Source organism: Mchenga conophoros, linkage group LG20 (genome assembly GCF_057382185.1).
Source record: "Mchenga conophoros isolate Kocher_MC1m ecotype Shallow Benthic linkage group LG20, M_conophoros_male_GT1.1, whole genome shotgun sequence".
NCBI lineage: Eukaryota > Metazoa > Chordata > Actinopteri > Cichliformes > Cichlidae > Mchenga > Mchenga conophoros.
Window position 1 is genome coordinate 6,455,143 of NC_140545.1, and position 25,270 is coordinate 6,480,412.

The 25,270-nt window shown below is 40.4% G+C and overlaps 1 protein-coding gene across 5 annotated transcripts in view; it reads left to right on the plus strand.

The window, feature by feature from the left end:
- Positions 1 to 25,270, plus strand: part of kazna (kazrin, periplakin interacting protein a) — a 198,226-nt gene that overhangs the window by 9,983 nt on the left and 162,973 nt on the right. For all 5 annotated transcript variants that reach the window (XM_085258563.1, XM_085258562.1, XM_085258566.1 and 2 more), the window contains exon 3: positions 14,667 to 14,824. In XM_085258563.1, coding sequence (XP_085114689.1) covers positions 14,667 to 14,824 — 158 coding nt within the window. The remainder of the gene's footprint in view (positions 1 to 14,666; positions 14,825 to 25,270) is intronic.

Genomic DNA, 25,270 nt, shown 5'->3' on the forward strand with positions numbered 1-25,270 from the left:
TGAAGCTAACACAGAAGGAGCGCTAACGGTTAGCTGCCAAGGGCTCTTGAGATTACTATACTGAACTACAGAGGAAAGCAATACACATAAGCAATGTTCCCTCTAATTGTGCACTGCTGGCACGCATTGCGCACGAATTTTTTTTTTAAACCTGAATTGAAATTAAAATGAAAACTTTAACAATTCAGTTTTGCAGTGTTAGTCAGTAAGTGACTGGCTGCTCCCGTATGGGATTAGAACGATGCTACCTTATCCCATAGTCCAGCCAATGATGCGATTCACATTCGTATATACGCAGCTAATCAACGTCGTTGACAGGCTATGACAGCGTCCTTATGTGCCGACACCGGTGTTTTAGCTAGCAAAGCGGCGTGGCTGATGTGGAGCGAAGCCACGTTAATGACAACGTGTACAACCATTGGAGATGTGAGCAGGACAGATGGAACATTTGATGGAAAAAGTGTGGACTTTATACCAGTTTTTAGGAGTGACGGCAGTGTTTTGAGATGTAAGAGATTTGCGACGTTTAGCGCAAATCTTGTGTAGTTAGTGTGTAGTGTAGTCAATAGTTTTGTTGTGTGTGTCAGAACAATGAGGCGACTGCTGAATGTTACAGGTGTTACAGCAGTGATACATCTCCTGTTGTCAGGCCTGCTATTTAAAAAAACGCCTTGCCTGCATTTTTAGGTAAACAGCTGCAAAAAACTTTGTTGTTTGCAAAACTCAGTTACTTTTTTGAAGAAGTAACTACATAATTAATTGCCCAACGTTGGTCATTATATTCTGTATTTTGCAGACAGAGAGTTACAGGACTCTCCCAGACCACAGACTCATACTCATAATACAAGTCAGAGCTTTATGAAAAAAAAACAAAAGAAAGTTGTGTTTTCAAAATTGGAGTTCAAGTTATTTTTACTTCCAATAGTGTTAACATGCTACAAAGGTCATGAACAAGATTTTTTTTTAAAATTTTCATTGTAAGTGGGCTAAAGCAGTTAATTAAAAGTAGTCTAACATAAATGTAAATGCTGTAATTTGATTATTTTACTAAACCATGTAACTCGGATGGATTCGATGCTGGCGTGACCACAGTGCACACGTCTGTTGCTGCTCACAGTGGTCCAAGGGACCGCTCAGGGAGTTTGTGTGTTTGCTCAAACACATGAAAAATTAGAGGGAACATTGGCTGCTTTAAGGTACAGGGGCTTTATTTACCATTACCAAATGTTAATGCTAATGTTTGTGGTTGATTAATTGAACAGTGCAACAGTAGGCAGTTTAGTTCATGCGTGCTAAACAATTGCATGCTAGTTTGTGTGAGTCTTGCTTAACTTGGATGGAAAACGCAACAGTTTCTCAACATTTCGCACCAACTTAAAAGTAAAATGTTCACATATAAAAGTGAAAGTACATATATATATTTTAACCTGGCAAACTATGAGGCGGTGTCTGTGCTATTTTGTGCTGTTTTCAAATCTGATAGATGGACACTGTAGAGATGGAGGAGACAGGTGGCAGGCTGCAGACTGTGCATCACATGTGTTTGAAAGAAGGAGCTTGACAAGTTTATAAACTGATAAATGCTGCCATTTTCTGCTGGTGTGTGATGAAACACGTGTAGTTATTTGTTTTTCAGAGGTGGACTTTGTATATTTGCACTCTTTTTTTTAAGTAGGACTTATAAAATCTTTAAACAAAGGCACTAATATCATAGGGACTAAGTTATTACTTAATAACATTATAATGGGTCCAGAGGGTTGCTTTAATCTGATTAAATACTGTATCATGTGGGAGCTGATATTAAAAAGATAATGTGTTACTGAATCATTTTAACACATGTGAATGCAGGTAAAGCATTGTTTTGCCTAGTTTTGGGGAATCATTAAAATTTTTAGCTCTTGATTAAGTGTGTGGCATTTTCTGCTTTGCACATTCAGTTACTGAAGCAGCCACGTGAATGCTCTGTTTGCAGCAGCACAGCCAAGTTAGATTTTGCTGCTGACAGGCATTGCTGACAACAAAATAAACAGTCCGCAGTGAAACTTACTGCAGGGACTTGATTTTTCTTGACATCGGGTGGGGGACAGGTGCACAAAACCAACCATCTGCTCACAGCGGTTCGGAGATCATCCTATGAGCCTGTGGGGTTGCACAGTGGTGGCCACAAGTTGGCAATGTTGGATGTTAGCCAGTAGACGGAAGCCTGCACTCTTATTTTGTACCTCTCTTCTTATTTTGTTTTAATTACAACATTTCTGCAGACTACACATTAAGTTTAATTGCATAGGGATAAATGAGTGCAGACATTAGTTGTATTAATTTACTCGTGGGTTTTTTCCACAGTGTACAATAAGCTGAAGGCACAGTTCACACTGAGAAGCTTAGAACAAAACCTGACATTGTCAGTTAAACTTTATGGAGCTGTATTTAAGGACCAACATTTTCTCCTCTGGCTCCTTGACAGGGCCACTGTAATCCTCACCAAACACAAAGTTGATTATATTTGTAGTTGTGATTGTTTTACAGCTTTTTTCACATGCTTTGGTATTGAGATGACGCTTATTTTTATTTCTTTATTTTTTTGTGATGGTTGCATTTATCTTCATTGGCAGGTGGATGATGTGTCAGCAGCAGCAGCAGCTTGATTCGTCTGCCAATCACGTCAATCCTAGTCTGTAATCCTCCACTTTTCTGCTTCTAAATCCTCACTTCAGGCATCTGTGCTCTCCCATCTAGACAATCCATCTCCGCTGAGCTTTCCTCTGTGAAACGAGAGATCATTGATGAGCGATAAAAGCTTAGACTTTAATCCCAAACACATACAGGATTATAGAACGAGTGTTGCACGTTCAAAGTGAAGCAGTAGTTTCTGCAGTGACTATGAAGACACGAAATGAGAAGTTTTCAGGAATAATTATCTGAGAAAATATTCAGCTGACTGAAATGTTGCCAAATAAGTTTTGATGACATTTGACAATTTCAAATATCAATCTAACTCACAAATAGCTGACTTCCACGTTTTCTTGGACACGGTCAGAGCCTGACTGATTTATCGGCAAGCCAGTATTACCGGCCAGTATTGGCTATTTGCTGAAGTAATGTTATAACTACTATTAGTACTAGTAGTTGAAAATCAAAAGGTAAAGAAGGCACTCCTTTCCACGATGTCATCAGTGTTGATTTTGCATAATGTGCCCACCAGGGGGCACTCACAATACAACATCAAACATCAAACTAGAACACGCCAACCTGCTGATCTGATCCAAGTAAATAAACTACTAGGCTTACCAGCAGAGATGGGCAGTAACGCATTACAAGTAACGCGTTACTGTAATCCGATTACTTTTTTCAAGTAACGAATAAGTAAGGGATTACTATAGCAAAAAAGGTAATTTGATCTATTAGATCTCAAAGATCTATTGCTTTATTACCTATTCAGGTTGTAAATCTTTTTTTTTTTTTTAAATAACTAAGTAACTAATTACTTTTGAAAATAAGTAATCAGTAAAGTAACAGGAATACTTTTGGGGGGAATACTTTTTTCAAGTAACTTGACCAACACTGCTTACCAGATATTAGAATATCGTCCGATATTAAATATATTATCAGTAGTGGTATCGGTCTTAATAATCCTATATTGATGAAGCTCTAGACAGAATACAGCATTTTTCCCTCTGATACTTTTTATGTGTGAAATACGTATAGTAAATGAATTCAGGAGTGATTCCTTTTTATAACTCTCCCTACATAAAGGGAGAAAAAAATCATATTTTGATGTGTTACAGATTAAACTATGAAATTTGAAAGAAGGCCAGTAGCTAGACTGCTTTTGACTCTGACTGTACTGTGCATTCAATAATATACGGTGCCTTTAACAGCTGTGTGCATCTCCCCACATCTATACAAATCCTGAAAAAAGAATGAAGATGGCAAAATGACTGCAGATACATTCTCATGTATGTATGTTTCTTTGTGATTAGCAAGGAAATCTTTATGGATGGCTGAATACTCAATAATGTGTCACTTGCACTTTTTTTTTTTTTGGCTTTTCCTTTTAAATACAGTCGATGGGCTTTATTGTCCAGCTAAGGTTAGAGGAATATGTTTCATTTTTCGGATGTGTCGAGGCTTAACTTCTCACCTTCCACTATAATTATCAGAGGCCCCTGCTGCCTCAGGGAGTAATCTCACTCACGCTGAGGTGTTAGGATTGCACAGCACAGCAGGCTGCAAAACTGCACAGGACTGACTGAGCTGACCCCGACGATTTGTCACACACTAGTCGGTGTTGACTCAAGTGCAAGTTCTGTGACACTGCTCGGAAGGAAACAAACTTTGAAAATATTTCAGTTCAAATATATTTAAATTTGAAAAATGTGAAATGACCAGTTGACTTAAAATCATCCAGATTATTTTATTCACACCGTATTTTCTCTCTCTCCGAAGCCAGAGTGAGATGCACAGACATGACCAACACCTTTGTCCTCAGATAACTTTTCTGAGCAAGTATGTAAATCTAAAAAGAAAAAACCAAAATCAGCATCACCTAAGCACTTCTTCATCTCCATCGTGTCGTTTTAACTGCTGCAGGAAAACTTTAACAAAAGCAGCTTAACCGACAGGACTTGTTAATGCTCTGAAACAATTTTAATCTCATTTAAGTGAACGGTTTCCTTAAATAAAAGCCCCCCTTATGAAACGCACCTTTGACTTTAAACTTAAACACATATCCTGTTGGAGGACTGTCATTATGCATGTAATCCCTGTTGTTTGTGTTGTGGCAGCAGCGGCTTCCAGCCCCCGCAGCTAAATCGACAGGGATGACAGTGAAAGCAAATGGTCTTGTCAAGTGTTATTCATACCGCCCCCTACTCACATTAGACTGCCATCATTTTCACTGACCAACACCTTTGTCGGTACACGCTGTATATTCCATGAATATTAATATTTGTGGGGAGTGAGAATTTATCTTGGAATCTAAATACATAATGCTGTATTATTTATTTAGATACCTGGATTACCCAGCTTCTGTCATCCCTCTTTTTACTTACTAAGGCCCTGCTTTCTTTTTCTGTACTTGTTGAATTTTAGTCTGTGTTTGGATTTATTTGATATTCTTTCTGACATTTTGAATGCTCATGCTTGCCGAGTGTCTCCTTTGGTTTCCTTGGTGTTACCTGTGTTACTCGTTTATTACTTTCCTTTTCTGTCTTGTTTTTCTTTCCTGATTTATTTTAGAAATTGCTTCACAATGCGTGCGTCTTGTTGTTTGCCTTTCTGTCTTTGTGTTACTTCCAGTACTGCAAATTTAACACAGGACCTGTGCCGATCATTACTGACGTTTATACTTCAGAGCAGAGGCTCATTTATGAGATGAATCGTCATCAGTTTGCAAATTCAAAACACACCTTTCACCTTGTCATGTATTTTAAAACTGGGTTTGTGAAGACCTGATATGTAAATGTGCCTGTATGTAAAAAAACTTAGAGTCAACTTCTTTTGTTTAAATGTGCTATAGGATAAACATAAAATAGACATGACAGTCAGCACAAAATGACATAGTGTCTGTTTGAGGTGTAGTTTTTCATTTCCAAAAAAAATAATTCATTCAGATAGAAACAGGTATCGACCCTATTGCGCTAGCGTTGATCCAAGCAAACAAACAAAGAACCTTTATTTGTCACATGCACAATTATAGAGTACAACATGTAGTGAAATGCTTGTGTCCGAGCTGCGGACAGGCTGAAGACGTAGCTGCGCCATTCCAGGGCTTGGTTTTTTAGGTCTAGCCAGGAATCTTACTGGATACCGGGTGGGAATCTAACTTGTGACTCCCGCTCCAAAGATGTGTAGTCTTACCAATGCATACCAGTACCAGCGTTGGTACTGATACTGTCGATATTTAGACCGAGCCGCCCACCTCAACCCGCCGCCGTCCCTGATTGTCTCCACCTGAGTCTGATTTCCCTCCTTTGTGACTCACCAGTTGTGTTTGGTTGGCTGCGGTGTCTCTTGCCCCTCTCCTTTCTGTCAGGTTGTCTTTTTGCCCTGTGTTAGGCTACCTCTTGTTCCCTGTGTGTCTTTTTTTGTGTGTTATAATGGCTAATGGGATTCTCTGTATCTGCTTTTTTGTTCTTTTCCAACAGAGAGTTTGCTTTCTGTATATTTTGCCTGCCTCTGCATCCGGCATTTGGGTGCTCTCTCCAGTGCTACGTGACATTACTGATGCTTTTGTTAGCCATTAAGTGTTCATGTGAGTTCAGTGAAAGTGCATAGTCCTGTTAGAGAGCAGTATTTTCACAGTGGGAGTATTATTGTCTTAAAAATTCACACAATATAGAGAAAAATGTAGTGCAGCAGAGCACTGTGTTGAAGAAAAAGTTGTAATTTGGATGTGAAATAATGTTTTCTGAGTCAACAGAGGTTTAAACTTTGAACGTCTGCCAGAGGTCTTTACCCTGGGATTCATATTTTAATCATTATTGTCTGTCAGACTCTGCAAACAAATGATCGTCTGTTTTTACATCGAGCACAGGTGAAGATTTGTCTGCCTCCAGGTACTTGTCCTAGATCCAAACTTTGACGGTATTTACAAAGACAGCTTTTGTACTTCAGAGATGCGTTGCGCGCAGGATGCTCTCAGACCACCCAGTATCTGTAAAAACCCTCCGCAAATCTTCTCAAGGCGTACAAGCTAAACAGTTTTGAGTTGACATAGCGGTTAAATCTCATCTAGCCTTCGCTCTGGAATGCGTGGATTGAATCCTTCCTGTTTTTGCAGAGCCTTGTGTTAGCAGCGAGTAAAATCAAAAACAAGCAGACCACAAAGCAACAGACAATGAGGCTTTTCCTTTTAACTTAAGCATCTGTTTATGAGCCAAAACGGCGCATATGAGGCCGTGTTATTAGAGGATGTAGTGAATACACACGCTTTCATCCTGCCTGTCTTTGTGTCCAGTTAGCAGATTATTTTCTTTAGTAGTGAAATCACCTGAAGCTGCCCTTTAATTCCTTCATCTAACAGTTGAGGATATTGATACAATTGGAGCAGAAAAACAACAGAATGAGGACAGAGAGGAAAGAAGAGAGCGACGAAAGGCTCGGCAGAAACAGAAATGTAAAACTGAGGGGGGTAGATTCTCCGCTGCATGGAGAAATGGGTAGATATGGTGAGCCAGTGCCAGATTTTTCTTTCTTTCTTTCTTTTTTTTAGAACATGCACATGCACACAACACACTTTAAGTGCACATCTAACCACCTCCAGGAAACCACATCCCATTTCTGCTTCTCTCCCTTTATTCCACCCATTCCAGCAGTAACAGATATGATTAGTGGAGTTTAATGAGCTCTGCAGAGATGAGCGTTCTGCTTGGTGCTCTGTGCTCCACAGCTACAGAACCCCCAGGGTTTGGCACTGCCGAACGAATGTAGTGTGTTCCTCCACCGCTTTGGTCTCTTTACCATCTGCATGTAAATCTTGTGTGGGTACCAAAGGTGGGATGACATTATGTGCATTTTCTAGATGCATAATGTGGCAACAGCGTGCTCGTCATCTTTTAGAATGAGTCCATTGATATGTTGTGAATTAAGAGTAGGACTCCTCATATTGATTAGGATTAATTTACATTACAGATGTAATAGAGTAATCATTTTATGAATACGGCCTGAGATCGCCTCCATCGTTCGGTAAAGGAAACCTACATACGGAGCGATCCACGATGTCACTTTTTTTCCTGCTTGATGTCTTTGTTGCTCACAGTGTTAAAATATTTACCAGATTCTCCTCCATTTCGATAACTGCATCACCTAGGCACACAGCTAAATTTGTGCGTGTGCGTATGTTAATGATCGCGCATCTTTATCCCACCAAGCAGTCTTGAGCTCGACTTGATGAATTGCTGTGCCCCTTTTCATGTTACGCGAGGTTAATCCCGGCAATATTTCTCACCCCAGTGATTTGCCTGATTTGCATTCATTTTACAGTGTGATTAAATTATGTGCCTGCTGTAGACAGCATTGGACAACATTTAGTTCACAGGCATTAAGATTAGTACGGAGGGCAGTGTTGTGGTGTTTTATTGTTGCCATTGGGTGGCAGTGTTGTATTAGCACTGCCACTAAGGCAAATCATTTTTCTATGGAAGTATTTTAGTGTTATGGTGTAAAATGTCTGATTTTGCACCACTCAGCTTCTACATACCTCACGTCTGGTCAGTTTTAACTCTGCCCGTGTGACTCATTGCTTAGTGGGTTCCTGCACTTATTTCTTTTTTGCTGCACGTTGAGATCAGATTTAGTCAATATTATAATAATATTTCGTCCTGCCAAATGTGACATTAAAGTGAAAGTTTCGCCGTGGCAACAAGAAAATCAATTAAACTACATACTCATAATTATTCATTCACATCTAGATGCTTCTCGGGACCTGACAAGTTTCCCATTGCCTAAAATAACTGTAATTAAAATGTTAATGATGCTGTTTATGATCTCATATTTGAATATAGCTCATATAGTCCATCTGCTCCATTTGCCAGATGTTTAAGAGGTGTATCATTTTATGTTGAGCTTAATTGTGCAAAAACTAAACCACAAGTTTCCAGCTGAGCACCAAACTAATTAGTTTCAGCAGTGCGAACACAGAATGACTGCTCCCTGGCTAGACACAGAATTGTGCCCCTGTTATGTAGCTGTTAAGTGCCTTAGAGCGAACTCCTGTGAAAAATATGATTTTAGAAAAGGTCTATTAAGACTACTCAGACTTGGTTTTTGGTTTTTTCCCTTGTTGCAGAAATCGGTAAACAAGTAAATAAGCCAAAAATGCATCAATGTGTGTTGCCACTGCTTAGAAAATAGCAAACGTACCAGCTCCAGAACTTCATCATGAAAATGACAGTTTCTTAAAAATAGTTAGTCGGTATGGAGATTTGACACTTCAACATTGTCCTGCTCCATTCCCTTGGCAAATAGAGAAAGTTGTACTAGAAATCCTCCTCGAGAGATTACATTAGAATAAGAAATGTATGATAATGTTATTCACTGCTTGGACTGAATTATATTCTAAATTCTAAGAGAATGAACCAAATGTTTTCCTCTCTTCTAAAATACATTCTAGGTCATGACTGCAAAAAAAACCCCAAAACAATTTGAAACAGTATCCACATTAATTCACATGCTGTGTACAGTTATGTGTATTGTTTCTATGCGTATTGCACCACATCAAAATAAATAACTTGGGTGAGTATGACACTGCTCTGCTTGTGTGTACAGCCGCATATATAAGCAATGGATTTTGGGCTCATCATTTTTCATATTTCCTAACATTTCACCGTGATTTCATGTGTGCCACGCTCAATTCCCATGAAATAAGCCCCTTTTATCTTGACTTTAGCCCGACTACTACCTTATCCCATTAGCTTTGCTGCAAATATTCTTTCAAATATTTTTTTCATTGGTAGTGATCTTATTTCCTCTGGCAGTTCTCCCTCCTGACGAGATAAAGGCCCGATGGGACGCCACTGTGGCCTCTCCTACTCATTTGTTGTGCCGTTCCCGTTCTATAGGAGAGGACACTTTGAGATTTTTTGCTGTGCTGGTGACACACGGAAAAAGTGAGGAAAAAAAGAGAGAGAAAAGACAGAATGAGGAAACGAGAGAGGAAGAAAGTGCTGGGGCCCAGCTGGGGTGACATTTTTATTTTTGTTGCATCTATTGTAACCTAACTATTGCAATTTCATCTTTCTTTTCACCGTCTCCCACTTGCATACTTCTGTTTCACTTTCATCAGTTTTCACATTTGCTGACGGCAAGCTGCAGGTGAGATCTATTTCAGGCTTCAGATGAAGACACTGAATGACAATCCCTGCAGTTTGGTGTGTTTTGCATCCTTATCCTCACCAGCAAAGTCATTGCGGTGATTTATTAGGTTACTTTGCACAATGTCATAAGTAAATATTATTGAATTTCCACTGTTGGAATGTTTTATACGGTTATAGCTTTTTAAAGTGTTATACTGACACGTTTTACTGTTGAAGAAACAGTTCAGGTCATCTAAGCAGCAGCTTCAGTTATTATTATTGAGCAAGGTAATAGGATTAGATCTATAGTCAATAATCCTAGCTATTTGGTTTATGGCAAAGAACAGTGCAGTGCATATGTGGAGAGAGATGTCCTTGATGAATTGTGCATGTTTGTGGATTCTGAATTGATTTCAGTTGATAACACCTTTCAAGAAACGCATTGATTTTGTGCTTCATTAATCTGGTTAATCGTTTCTCAGTAAAACAAAATGCCTCCAAACTATTTGTTCTACCTCGTTGATTTAGAGGCTTAATGATCGCAGTATTGACGGCCGAACGCTCCAGACCCGATGTTGAACATGCAGGGTAAAGGTTGCTGTGTGTGTGCTGCAGCAAAGAACTTGAATCGATTTCAACACATAGTGTAGTGTTGCTGATCAATCGCTTCAAATTTTTACTTTATCAGCGGTGCTTACGGCGCAGTGGCAATACGTCTAATCTGTTTTGTGAGTTTTTTGTGAGTTTGTCATCGTGCGGCGTAGAGCCCTTTGATTCTAATGCGGTAAATCTTCTTTCAGCTGCTGCCTTCTTATGCAATAAACGAGTAGATTATTCCTGTCATAATAGGCTGACACTGTGGGTTATAGTTTAGTTTGCTATATGTGCTCTGTATTTGGCACTGGATTTACAATCTAATTCATTCATTGACACATCCACTGTAAACTCAACTTTTATGATCTATTTAACTCCTTTACTGAGGTTTAATTCAGCCTGTTTTCACTTTAAGGTTGTTGTAAATGGTGTCGTACTGGATTGCATTTTATTTGACATTTTGCTCTTTCATGCCAGCGCAAAGACAACACAAAATGACAAAGACAGCCCTCAGTAGTATGTTATCCAGTGCAACACTTTTATAATAATAATAATAATAGTAAGCGTATTATTGAATTTATGTTTCCAATGATGTTGAAAGTTTGAATTTAAGATAAAAGTTGCTTCATTGTAGTGCAGCTTGTTAGGAACTGAGCTGATAGGACACAGAGACACAAAGCATTTGGTGTAAGAAGGTTTTTGACTTCTGCAGTGATAATAACTGACGTTCCAGATGAGTCGAGTGGTGAGAGCGGCAGGGTGAAGAGGCAGCAGTGTGTAGCTGAGACCTACGCAGGCCAGCAGGATGTGAGAGACTGAGAAAGTGTGCTACTAATGGATGCTGGCTGGTTGCTGGAGAGAAGGTTGTGGACCTGCAGCACAGTGAGATGAAAAGTTACTAAACTGGGGACCAAACTTACTGAGTGGATATTAGGTGTAGTGTTAGTGCTACACAGAGAAAGAACAATCTGGCTGACAGTGTAGTGGGTATTCTGTGTCTCAGAGTTGCAGGTTAGTTGATAGAAGCAGGAGGGTTAAAGCTTTAAGCAAACACAAACACAATAGAGGGAGACAAACAGGGAAACGGTATGAAATGAGGGCATGCCGTAGCTGCCATCACCAGTGTGTGAATGTGTGTGTGAATGGGTGGATGACTGGATATGTAAAGCGCTTTGGGGTCCTTAGGGACTAGTAAAGCGCTATATAAATACAGGCCATTTACCATTTACATAGCTATGATATTAGCCATTAGGTAAGGTGGGGTCAAATCCACTGCAACTTCAGAAAACACCAACAAATAGAAAAATACTGGCTAGTGGTACCCCTCAGCCTCCTAGTACATACACTCTGATATCAATTTCAAATCCTAGGTGATTTCCTTATCAATTTATCACATTTATAAGATTTTCAGAAAACTTGACCTCTGACCTTGACTTTGTGCTTGAATTCACTGAGATTGAAACACTTCCAGTAGATACACCTATAGTAGCAAATTTTAACTCGTATTTTGCTTCGTTCTTGAGTTATTGCATTAACAAACTTTGGTGTCCATGTTGCCCGCCCACCCAGCAGCGTGGCAACAATACACCATCAGCCTTATGTAGCCAAGGGGTAAAAATGCTGCTAAAGCACACAAAACACAAGAGAAGTTGAATAAAACAAAAGGGAACTAGAAAAAAATGTTGCAAACAGCTAATAGCATGTTTTATGTATTATACGAATCATGCCTTTACACATTTCCTTGCATCTTTTTCTCCATCACAACATCGAAGAATCCTCGGCGTCCTTTAAGTGAATCTCAGTCGCATCTCCTTGGCATGTTTTGGTTCCTGTCACTTCTGCAGCTGGTCAGTCACGTTATTGTCTCTTCAAAAAACACTTGTGTTGTTTTTGTGTGCTTTTTTTTAGCGTATTTATGGTGTCTAAAAAAGTTTTAATCATGTAGGGTTTTTACAACCCCCAGAAAGGGACTCTACAAAAGACGTCCAACACGATCAGAGGAGCAGAGATTTAAGTGACTGAAGTTGGTGCCAGATGGGCTGATCTGAGTATTTTAAAACTACTTATGTGCTGGGATTTTAGCACACATCTGTCTCCAGGGTTTACAGGGAATGGTCCAAAAAAGAGAAAATGTCCAGTAAATGGCAGTTTTCTGAGTGGAAGCGCCTCGTTGTTGTCAGAGGAGAATGGCCAGACTGCTTTGAGCCAACCAACCACTCAAGACAACCAAGGTATGCAGAAGAGCATCTCATGTTGAACCTTAAAGCAGATTGGCTACAGCTGCAGAAGACCACACTGACTGAGACTCTAAGAACAGGAAGCTGAGGCTACAGTTCACACATTCTCACAAAAATTAAAGTGCCATGTAACAAGGCTTAAAACAGCTCATCACTTCAATCACTTTTCTTCCCCAGTCTGGTATCCTTCGTCTAATTTAAACAAATATTAACAGTAAACCTAACAAAAACTAAGCTGCCAAAAGTACTGAGTCCATCAGAATCAAACAGAAACAAAACATAACTCTAAACAATACAATCATAAGCTGCTGTTGGGGCAGAAGGAGGAAGAGACAAGGAAAGAGTTTCCTGCTCATCGGGCCAAACCAGAAACACCTGGAAAAAATGAATCATGGAATCTAGTATACAAAGCATGATCAGTGGGAAAATGGAGTGCACATATAACAATAACACGAAAAATAAAATCACGTAAAGCACTTTGTCTTATTGGTTTATCCACCTTTCTTAGCTGCTTTTCTTTAATTATTTTTTCACTTGCATGTCCATTACTTAGCCAGTAGAGGGCACTAAGAGGAAGCAACTGAACTAACATCCTTGCCGAAGGGGCAAACCAGCTTCATAAACACTGTGACTCTGTGTGGTTTCCACTTGAGTGCAAATATGCAGAAATTAGCGCGAGGAAGAAATGGAGCATTTTATATTTGAATCAACCCCAATTAGATATAAGCTGAAAAGGGTAAAGGAAAAACTTTCAAGCTTACTGCAGTCTGTCTGTTTACGTGTAAAGAGAGTGTTTAGAGCGCCGAACTGGCTAGAGTGTCTGTGAACTCGGGCGACAAGCACCCTACTCTTGTATTCATTATTCTGACGTCTTCTTGACTCTCACCTCGAGGGCACACAGTCTTCCTCCTCAACCCCCTTGTTGCCTTCTTATCTCCGCCGCCTTCAGCGCCGACTTGTCAAATTTCCTACTCAATGCGTGTTTGCTTGAAAATGTCAGCCACTGTGAAAGATTTCTTTTTTTTTTTTTTGTTATGTAACACTTTAATCTACGTTCTCTCTCTCTTTCCTTGCGTGGGCTTTTGTGTCTAAAAGAGGCTTTTTTATTTGCATCCTGAAAAGACCCTATCCAGATACTTGCCCTAAAATCATCAAGCTCCTCTAGATTCAGCAGGTTGGGTTTCTTTATTTGTAGGAAATGTGCCAGTGCACGTTTAAAGCAAAACAGGTGAGATTGAGTGGATCCGTGCTTGTTTAAGATAACAGAAGGTCGGATGGACACAAGGTCAATCCTTGATCGCTTCACCTCTGTCTCTCTTTAACTGCCAGAGTTGGAAGTGTGAGGTTTTAGATGGATAGTGAGGCATTAGGGGGTCGGTGTAATAGCCTTTGACAAAATACAGACCACACTTATGCTAAAAAAGCACCAAACCTGCTTCTTTTTTGCCTCTTGTAAATTATCCAACATTTCCACCATGTGGGTGGACTCGGAAATATTTGCGACGACCTTTCGCGGACCCAGGGTCGGTTAATGGTAAATGGGAAGAGTGCTGAGGAAGTGTGTGTGTCTGTGTGTGTGCGTCTGAGAGAATGCGGATGTACAGTAGGGAAGGCGAGTTTTTAATGTGGGAGAGGAAACCTGGAAGGAGAGGTTTGCCAGGGACACACAAGGGCAAGAACAGGGAAACAAAAACAGGATGGCTTTCAGGCCGACATGGAACATTCTGGACAAGAGAGGGCGTTGACGGAGAAAGTCAGTGACAGTGTGACAGTAGGAAAGCGCGCTCTCCCACTGAGTTATCTTTGTTGTTCCTGCTCAGTAATCCATGCACAATAGAAGAAGAAATGAGTGGTGACCTAGTATGGAAATGACTTTATGATCAATTTAAGCATGCCTGGACTCAGTTTATGTTAAATCCACCACAATAATAACTAATATTCTTACTCACCAACTGAAACAGACTGAAAAAAGACAAGCTTGCATCTTTACTGTTTATTAAAGATGATTTTTTTAAATTTTTATTTTTGTGTCTCCCTCTAGCTGTGCAGTCTCTGAACAGCTTGAATGACCAGATTGCAAACTTCATGGTGACTGGACCCAAGTCCGTAGAACAGGAGGAGCATGCCTTTCCCCCTCCTGAGAAGGAGACGCTGCAGAAGTCCATGACCCTCATGAGGCACCTCCTCGTGGATGCTCAGGTACACAGAAAAAAAAGCACATTTGTTAGCTTAAAAGAAGGCAGAGAAAGACTCGCGACTCATGAAACTGTTAGTAGAGTCGCAAGTATGAGACCAAGCAAAGCGGGGTTGGTGTTAATGCCCGGTCCCGCCCCAGGGTGAAATGCTCAAAGAACGTGATGCCGATGAATGTAATCGTTTCTTTTTGGCAAACTTTGATGCACAAAGTGCTCTAGTACTGCAACACATCCTGGTTTAAGTCAGTGTCACCCCCTCTTAGCACCACATGTTTTGAGTGTCTCTTGATAAGCCTTTTTCACAGTGTGATCATGACACAAGTTCTGAAGTTACCTTGATATTAATCCTTAAAACCCTCGAAATGGAGGACTGCAGCCGACCAAGCTGTCTCACTGGATGATAATTGCCAACTGCAATTTAGATAATTGATTTTTAAAAATTCGCCATGAACTGAGTGCTTTTGGTCTTCCTGAAAAAAAAATCAATTTAAAAAATGTAACCTCAGTTCTGACAGTTATAAAATTAGTTTGTGCCATTTTTAACTGGGAAAAAAAAAGCTTTATCCTGTGTTGTTTCTAGGATTAATAAGAGACAATCCACTTTACAAAGGTGCCGGATAATCTGGTGAAAAGAAGCTTGGATTTTACAAAATGACAACAGAGAAATAGCTAGTTAGTGCTCAGGCTGGGGAGACTTGTATCTGGAAGTACATGTCATGCTTCATTTTGCACCAGTGCAGATTGTTTGCAAAGACACGGGAAGCTGTTCCTGAGCTTCTCTGGCAAAGGGGCCTCAGATGAAATGAAAATATTGACTGTGTGTAATAGGGGTGAAACAACAAGGTTACATTTCCTGCATCCGAGTCGATTTCTACTCAAATACTTGCAGCGCAGAAACAGATCTACTGAATGCGTCATGGTTGTACAAAATATTGCAATATTCGATTTTCTCTTCTCACCAGAAATACGTCGCACATTCCTTTCCTTCCTGTCCTCAAATGAATTTTCTTGGGCGTCAGTCATCTAAGAAAATAGCTGCAAGAATGCCTGGAGACTGATATATGTGGCCAGCTAGCGTCACTGAAATTGTGAAGATGAAGACATCCGCAGTCTTGCATGTATTTCCCGTCCCTCAGCCTTATCCTCTTGTTCTGCTCTTGTGCTGGCTGATAATTTCACATAACCTTTGTTAGGGAAGAGGAGGAGATGAGATGCTGGATTCCTAAGAGCTCCAATTAGGGGAGGGAGGATGCACCCAACTGAATTGGCAATGTGTGATTGAGCTGTTTGCGATCTAATACGCATATGCTCATTGTGTTAATTTGCTACAGTGTCATTTGTATTCCCATCACACAAATTTAAATTAAGCTCCAGCCTAACAGATGTTGTCGAACAAAAATGGTCATGAGCTGTGTTCTGCAATGACGTTTTTTTTTTAAACTTAATCACTTAATGGTTGCTTCTCTATTTGGCTTTCTTCTTCTTCTTCTTCTTTTTATTTGTTTGTTTGTGAGTCATGAATTAAAACGGTTAAATACCTGTGCTTACCACACACATTCAAACAATCTATACTCCATACTCTCAGTGTCTTTTTCGCTGAGGCTAAGAAACAAAAAAGGACAGGAGCCACGTGCAGACTACTGATTGACTGCTGACATTGAACTCTTTTTTTGTAGCTTCTTCACTTCATCTATCATCTCATCAGCATCCATCTATCTTTCAACAAGGTAGACTCTGTCTTGTTAATGTGTTCCCTGCTCTTTTATTTTTGATCATTTTCGTTAGGTAATATATCACAAAACAGATGTTGATAGATTGGTGTCCACTCTTGTTTCTTCAGAACAACACTTTCTACGCAGGATTAGGTAGCCAATGTCGTAATACTGAGAATATAGAAAGTTTTATTTGGTATCACATGAATTTAAAACGTTCATGTTTATCTGTTATTCAAATTTTTTGTCCAAAATAATCATAAATAAATTAACACAACCTATTTTAATTAAGATCACAATGGGTGTGCTAGAGTTAGGGTGGATTACTAGACAGAACCAAATGAGTAGGAAACAAATAGAAACCTATTCAAGAACGACCTATTCACCCCCAATCCATACAAGTCTGGTGTTCATCAGTTATGCTGTGGCAGGTTTTGTAATGTAAAATTAATGTAAATAGGTCTGCAGATGACTGCTGCTGACATTAACGTGTGTTTTTGTTCAGTTTCTTAAAGGAAGATGTGATTATAAAGTAATTACTTCATCTGCAGTCCTGCAGCATCGTAGTGATTTCTAGTTAAAGTAGTATTTATGAGCCCTGATCAAAGAAATCAGCGACCGGATAGAAGTTCAAAAGAGACGGTCTCCTTTCTTCTCTCTCGTGGTCAGAATTTATTTAGCCAACTACAGACAGAAAAAAGGGCTCTGCTATCGGCGTGTTAAGTCAAAATTGGAAGCGCATGATTAAAAATTCACTTTCACTCAACTGTCAGTTTTTACAGAGGTCCATATGTGTTCACAAATTTCAAACTTCACAGAGGGAAGCCTTTATGGTCAACGTAGTTCTGGCATTATGACAGGTGAGGGTCAATCACTGCTCACTGACCAGACTGACAGATAAAAGCGGTGGTGGTGAAGCTGTGGTGCAAAGCAGCCAGGCGCGATGGACGTTGGAGCGCACGGCAAAGCTTTGATGAGCAGGGATCAGTCATTTGTGCGTATTACCATTGAATACTGTGTCATTATACGGGTATATTCATTTGTTACATCTTAACTGTAGTTGGACTATATTTATTTATTTACAGTTTAGGTTTTCCTTCCACCTTCTGCCTGGCTGGTGGTCCGAACCCCTAAAATTCACTTATGTAATGTAGTAGTTGACCACTTGGGAAAAACAAAAAAAACCCTAACAAAAACCCTTTCTTTGTTAAATCACCTTTTATGTCTTTTATTTAAAGTATTATGACATACCATTAGACTATGGTCATTACTCTTGTCCTGCAACAAACTGCTCACTGTAGAGCTGCTTCATGTGGATCCATCCTTTTTACACCAAAGGCCCATCTGCTGTGTATCCTGCAGTCAAGCTGGGAGGAGATTGGCTGCTGAGCTTTTGCCAGCGATCCTCCTTCTAAGTCTCCTTCCCTGTGCTGTACTCAGCTGTGACTACATTAAATGAGCTGTCATTCATCAGTGGCAGGGATTGAAGAGAGGGAGGAAACGTACAGTTTGGGCACTGGGGAGTGGGTGTGCGACGTGGGGTAGGGGTATGGACAAAGTTTAGAGGCCAGTAAAGGTGACTTTGGCAGCGACTGAACAGAGACGCTGATACATCTGGCCCTCTTCAACCTCCTCTGTGCTCTAATCATCAGCGGAGAGACACGTCTGTCGGCAGAGAGAAAGCAAAGCACAGCCATCGTTTTTGACAAGCCTTAAAATTTTCAAGCTTAAAAACAATGAATGCACAAACATATCGGATCGATATTTCCTGAAATGAAATTTCCGCAGAAAGCCGGTAATTGTGAGCCTTTTGTAATATGTATTGAGCACAGAGCAGATCAATAAAGCTAGCATTGCCTGTTCTGAGAGAATCAATTTTGTACGGCTGTAAAGTGTACAAGGCTTTATTTCTCAATGACATGGTTACAGTGCTGTTTAAATCCATAAATGCTGCTTGCTCTTTAGAAGGTAATTTTGAATTAAAGTTGCAGTGTATGCATTGTGTCAAAAGAGCTTGCTGTCACAGTAAACTGCCCAAATAAGTGAGAAGCTCGTCAACACATCAGATAGTATAATTACAAAAACCCCTCATATTCTCTTCTAACCTTGTCTTATCAATCTAGAAATAAGAAATGACTTTCTACAGTTTAATATATTTTCTGTATAACTTCTATAAATACATAATAGACCAATTAGCGGGTTTACATTTTGTTTAATTGCCCCCCTAAAATATATTAGTACTGTAATTAGGGCATTTGCTAAGATAATAGTGCAGACTTCAAATCCAAGTCTATTGTATTTGATTAAATGTCAGTTCTGGAAGTGTCCAAATTAATATTTCAACAGAAATGACTGACTTCCACATATATTAACCAATAGTGCTGGACTTATGCCCAGGGTCATGCAAGAGAGCAGGCTGCCCTCAGTCTCAGAGGACTGGGGGAGGTGCTGCGGAGCGAACAAATGTTTGATGGGTCTGGCTGGGTCAGTCTGTCCCTTTCCGACTGGGGCCTCAGCTGGCCCGCAAATGCATGGTTTTTACCCATGCATAATACATCACCTTAGTCCCATCTGCCCTCTCAACCCGTCCTCTGACTCCACCAGGCCTCGTCTAATAGGCCTTGCTCCAATGAAGGCCAGCCAGATAAACTGCCGCGCGCTGCTATGGTGATGCCTTATTGTGGCCCGGCTCAGTCCCAGAGTGTGACAAATGAGAATGGAAATTGGTTAATTTGGTTCAAAGGGAGTTTTGTCTGCATCTAATGCTGGAACGAGCCCGAGTGTTTCCACGGCTTCGCCCTGCTGTCAAAACATCTAGCAATATTTTCAAATCGCTAGAATTAGCTCACTCAAGTTCACAGCCTCACTGGTTTCTTTAAGTTTGACAATGATTCTATCACATCAAAGGCAGTAGGCGTAAACTTGAGGTCATGTTTTTGTACTCTCTGTCATTTTCACATTTTTGAAGGGTTTATTCCTGTTTCTGTTTACCTTTCTTCAAAGTGCTAATTTGCCTGTTCTCGGAACATTATTCATAGGGATAGTGCTTATGCAGACAAGGTCAAACCCTTGTCATTTTTGTCATGCTGCTGCGGTCTAGGGGACAGCACTCAATGAAATGTCCAGGGATATCTCATTCACTGAGCAGATAGGATCCAGAAGGAATACATAAAAATCGCATCTTTTACTCTTTATCTCGAACTTGCAATCAGCTTTCTGGCGGAGGGGGGGCAAAAAAATTGAATTGTCAGTGTGAGATTCATGATATTACTCCTCTAGCCGGTGGACTTGTATGTTGAGCAGATTGAAAATGACGGCTTATCTTGTAAGGAATAAATTGAAAACCATTTCATTATAGAAATACAGTTCTGAATGTTGCCTGCAGAGAAAAGAGCTATCTGGTAGAGTGAAACAGTAATGGTATGGAAATTGTCATGAGTCAGTAAGAAATACAGACGTAGAAAACTTGGTCCTTTACTGATGCTTGGCCTCTCATAATCAGTGTAGTAATCGCAGTTGATCATTTGTTGTAAAACAGTATGACAAAAAGACCACGGTATATGATTGTACTTTATGCCGATTGTTATCGATATCTGGACTGTGTATAATGCATGAAAGAAATTTAAAGTAAGGGGTTAAAGTTTCAAGGATGCAATAATTTACATGCTAAATGACATGTCTAATCCAAGAATTTAGACTGAAAAGAAGTCAGTTTAGGAGTTTTAAAGTGTCAGTAAGCTATTTGATAAAGTGTTACATAGAAAGAGTTCAGTGTTCATTCTAAGCAGTGCAGCCAAGTCCAATTTATATGTACAGGATGCATTAAAAGAAGGAGTGAGCTCCTCATCACCCAGATTGTAAGCAGCTGAAGAAACAGATTAGTCTAGTTCACAGGTAGCTGTGAAAGGGCCACACTTTCTACAGAAGCATTCTGCAGCTCTCAGCATTCAGAGCCCACAGGTTGAGAGAGTACAGGTGAATTAAAAGTCATAGGCTCTCGTAGTTTGCTCCAGAGAGCCGGTGGCGACACAGCTGTCATTGGTTCTGTCACACATTCAGGCACTGGGTTTCTCTGTAAACTTTCAAAAGAGCTCACTAACCCCGAGTCAGCAGATCTGCTCGCTTTCCAGCCGCGCACATTTGTCGGAGCACAGACTGGCAGCGATCTTACCGCCTTTGTGCATTGCCTCCTCCAGAGGTTGCTGCACAAGGGCTCTTGGATTGTGAGGCTGTTGTTTCAAAAGGTGGTGTCCAAAGATCCTTCCCTAAATGGGCAGGGAGCTCTGTGCAATGGTGGATCAGTGAGAGGGATCTGGACCACAGCACAGCGGGAGCTGCACATCAATCACTAAGAGCTGCTAGCAGTTTTCTTATCTCTCAACCATTTTGTCCAGTTCTGAGGGACCAGCATGTCCTAGTCAGGACGGACAATTCAACAGTGGTCACTTACATAAACAGGCAGGGAATGACGTGCTCCCACCCATATTCCAGGCCATCAGAACCTGCGGCTATTTCTTCTCTGTAGGGGTCTCCTGGTATGGGAATGGAGGATGCACCCTTTGATAGTGGCCCAGATATGGGATCTGTTTGGCAAGGCAAAGTAGATCTTTTTGCCTCCTGCCTCCTGTTCTTCTCCATAACTGACAACGATGCAGCCATGGACATGGATGTGTAGCGCACCAATGACAAGACGTTCTCTTGTTTCCAAGTGGAAATTATAGCTCCAGTTTTAGAGAGAGTACCCCAGCAGCCTTTCTCTCTTGTTCTAGTGACCCCTTGGTGGCCAACAAAGTTGTGGTATGTGGAGATAATCAGTCTGTTGGCAGCAAAGCTTGGCAGCTTCTTCTCCGCAGGGACCTCCTCTCTCAGGCAGGAGTAGAAGTGATTCATCCACGCCTGGATTTGTGCTGCCTTTGTGCTTACCTGCTGAAAGGTCAAATTTGATGGCTAACGGTCTGCCCCCAAGCGTGGTAGCAACAATCCAGAGTGTTTGGGCCTCATCCACTAGAGGCTTATATGCTTACAAATGGCAAATGGCAAGCCTTTGAGGAATGGTGCCAGGACAGGCACATTCCCCCATTCCACTGCTCTATTGTGGATGTTTTGACGTTGCTGCAGGAGCTGCTGGAAGGCCTTTATTTAGCAGCGATATCTGCTTATCATATTGGCATTGACGTGGTTACACCAGGTGCACATAACCTTGCCATGTTTTTTTGAAAGGGGTTCTCTGGCTAAAACCCATGGTTAGTTGGGTCCGTGGATGCTCCGTCTGTGCATCCTTCTTGCATACAGTTCTCTCCTGATGACCTCAGGGTTGTATTGCGCCCAAATGCCGCATATTTTCCCAAGGTCATTCCTGCAGGTTATAGCTCAATGGAGTTTGAGCTACTGAGCTGTTGCTTGTTCAATTTGCTAATCCAGGCAAAGGTAGAGCATTGTAAAAACAGAGGCTGTCCCACTGGACTATAGAAGCTGTCACACTTGCATACAGCAACAAGGGCCTCACTTTGACCCAGGGTGTGAGAGCTCATTCCACCTGGGGATGGCAGCCTGATGAGCTCTTTTTAAAGGGGTTCCCGTATGTGATGTTTGTGCTACGGCTAGTTGGGCATCACTGCATACCTTTGTTGGGTTCTATCATTTGGACGTTACAGCCCATTCGGTGGCTCATGCTGTCCTTTCAGCTGGGTCTACCACACACTAAGTTGCTGGTGATCTGACTCCTGTTCAGTGGCTGCTCTGCAGGGTGTGCACTATATGTTTTGTACTGAGTGAATGGTCAAAATCAGTGGTGGTCCACAGTTTGGCATGGTGGACCTGGGTAAACAGACATCAAGTGAGCATAGTTTAAGGTACGAAAGCAGAAGCACCGGCTGTCCTTCCCCAACTTTTTTGGACACATCCTAATCCACAAGGTAGCCGATGAATACAGGCTAAGGTTGTTGGTAAGATGTGCAGGTGGAAAAAATGCTTTGCCAACAGTGTTGGAAATGGATATATCCATGGCAGCTTGTATTGAGAGAGCAGAGCTTCATGATCATGCTGTAATTTAAAAAAAAAAAAAATCATTTCAAATCATGAAAAGGTGATCTTTCCAATTTGACATTTTCCTGTGTGAGTTATCTCTAGGTACTCTGGCTTCCTCCCACAGTTCATAGACGGGCATGCTTGGTTAATTCTTGATTCTCAGTTGGCTGTAAGTGTGAATGTGAGCATGAATGATTGCCTGTCTTTCGCTCTGCATGAATGATCGTCTGTCTTTCTCGCTTGGCTCTGCATAAAACTGTGTACTCTGCCTCTTGAGTCCAGTCCATAGCCCTGAATTTACTTAGAGGTTAAAAAAAAGGACGGATGGTTGAATGGATGATATAAACCTAAAACTAACTTAACATTTGAAAAACCAGCAACTCTAAATAGTGTAAGAATGCGGGAGAATACATCATCCATCTGCACACATCATGTGCTAATACAGTTTAAAGTTGTACACCATCTACATTATTCAAAAGCTATACTTGCCAGAATATATCCAAATATTAACCCCACATGCAACAGATGCAACCAGACTCCGGCGACTACATATCATATGCTATGGTCTTGGTCAAAGCTCGTAGATTTCTGGAAATCTTTCTCTATCACATTATTATCACATTTAATTGTAGTATCTAGCCTTCCCCCATAACTGCCATCTTTGGTGTTATACCATGCCCAGATAGTATAAATAACCCTCCAATGTACCTACAACATGTCATTGCCTTTTATCCGCCTAGCCAGTAAGGAGGAATTCTCTTTAAATGGAAAGACACTAAATCTCCAACTTACAGTCATTGGATAAGAGATATGATTCAAAATATAAAATTGGAAAAAATAAGATGCACCATGAATGGTTCTACTAATAAATTTAGTAAAATATGGAGCCAATTTATTCAATATGTGAATACATTGCCAGGTCTGGAGTTATAGTTATGTATGTCAGGTTTTTACGGATGCTAAGCGGGCAGAAATTCCTCCACTTTTTTTTCTGTCCGAGTCGTGTGAGTCTCTGTATATCCATATTTGAGTATATTTTGTATTTGTGGAAATGTCATGTGTTTGATGTCTGTTTGAAAATCAACTGCGTAGCTTTACAGCATTAAAACAGACATTTACTGCTTAGTTAAAAAAAAGTTTCATAAAAGAAATTTGTCCTTAAGTTCTGATCCTTGAAAATGTGTTATTTTATTATTTCATTATATAGCAGTAATTAGTGTGTCAGCTTGCTATCCAGGCTTGGTAGCATTAGCTTATAACTCAGTATTCCATAAACCTAATTTAACACGCTGACGGCACAACAGTAACAATGAAGCATTGATGAGTCCAAAATAAATTGGTAACATCTCAGTGTAGTGTTTTAAACTGCTCGTTGAATTGAATAGTATAGTGTAAGCCATGAACTGTCAGGGGAAATACAATATATTGGCGAGTTAGCTTGTCTGTTGCGTCAGCACATAAATGAGTAACAAGTAAGAAAACGTTTTCAACTGCAAAACATCTCATTGGCTACATATCTTTTTCACAGTTCTTTAACCAAATTTACCAAATTCTCATTAGTGATTTCTATGATGTCATACCTGTAGTTATTTTACATACATTTTAATAATAAGGTCTATTGCAATTTAGCATAGCCATTTAGCCTAAAAAAAATGCTGGAATTTCTCTTTTAATTTGAGCTAGCGTTGGACTCCATGAGCCACAATGATTTATTTGTTAGTGTGTCTGCTTGTGGTGTGGTGTGAACATCTTTGTAGTGGTAAACTTGTGAGCACTCTCCCACAGCAGTCTGTAGAGACCCAGAGAATCTTTGCGCTCGCCTTACTTCTAAAGACCCATTACGTGGAATAAATATTGGCATGTTTCTAACTCGCTACAACGAATGCTGAAAATGACTAGTTTATTGATTTGGAAGTGCACTTAAATCAGCAAAAGGGGAGCTAAGAGCTTGGGCAGTCCTGTAACACGCTACATATTTTCCATCTTTTATCAAACTCTCTTTTCCCCAAGCTTTAACCCTTTCTGTCAAAGGTCATGGTCTAGCTCTAACAAAGACATACACTAGCCTTGGGAATAGAAACACAACATACTTAATAGTCTTCATTGATTTGGTATCCAGTGCCTCTGAGATTTTGTGACTGCTAACCCTCTGAGCTGGTCTCTGAATACATCTAGAGCATTGACTTAACTGTCCTCTGCGGCCTCCCGGGGCAGGAAAGAGATAAAGGTCTGTCCTTCAAAGTGAAACACAAGCTTGAGGTCAGATTTGGGCAAACAGTTAAATAAAGACTGTTTTGAGATTAAATCATTTGTTTTTGATTTTGATGCCATAAAGAATATTGCTCCAATTGATTTGGCTGCATCAAATGGTTACTACTACTACTTTTACTACTACTACTACTACTACTAATAATAATAATAGCAACAATCAATTTTGTTTGTTGTCACCTTTCAAAGCACGCAAGGTCACCTTACAACACAAAATTTTAAAATCCAGGAATAACATGATTGTAAATCATTAAAAAAAGATAGTTATAGCTTATATCCTGATGATAACAAATGGGCTTTGACCTGCAATTTGAACTGTGTCAAACAGTCTGGCTGACAAAGGTGAATTGGTAATATGCTCTAAAAGCTCTGGCACCCATGATAGCAGCTGAAGCTGAGTGGAGGTTGCAGAATTGTTACTTAGGTGGAAAGCAGGCTGAACG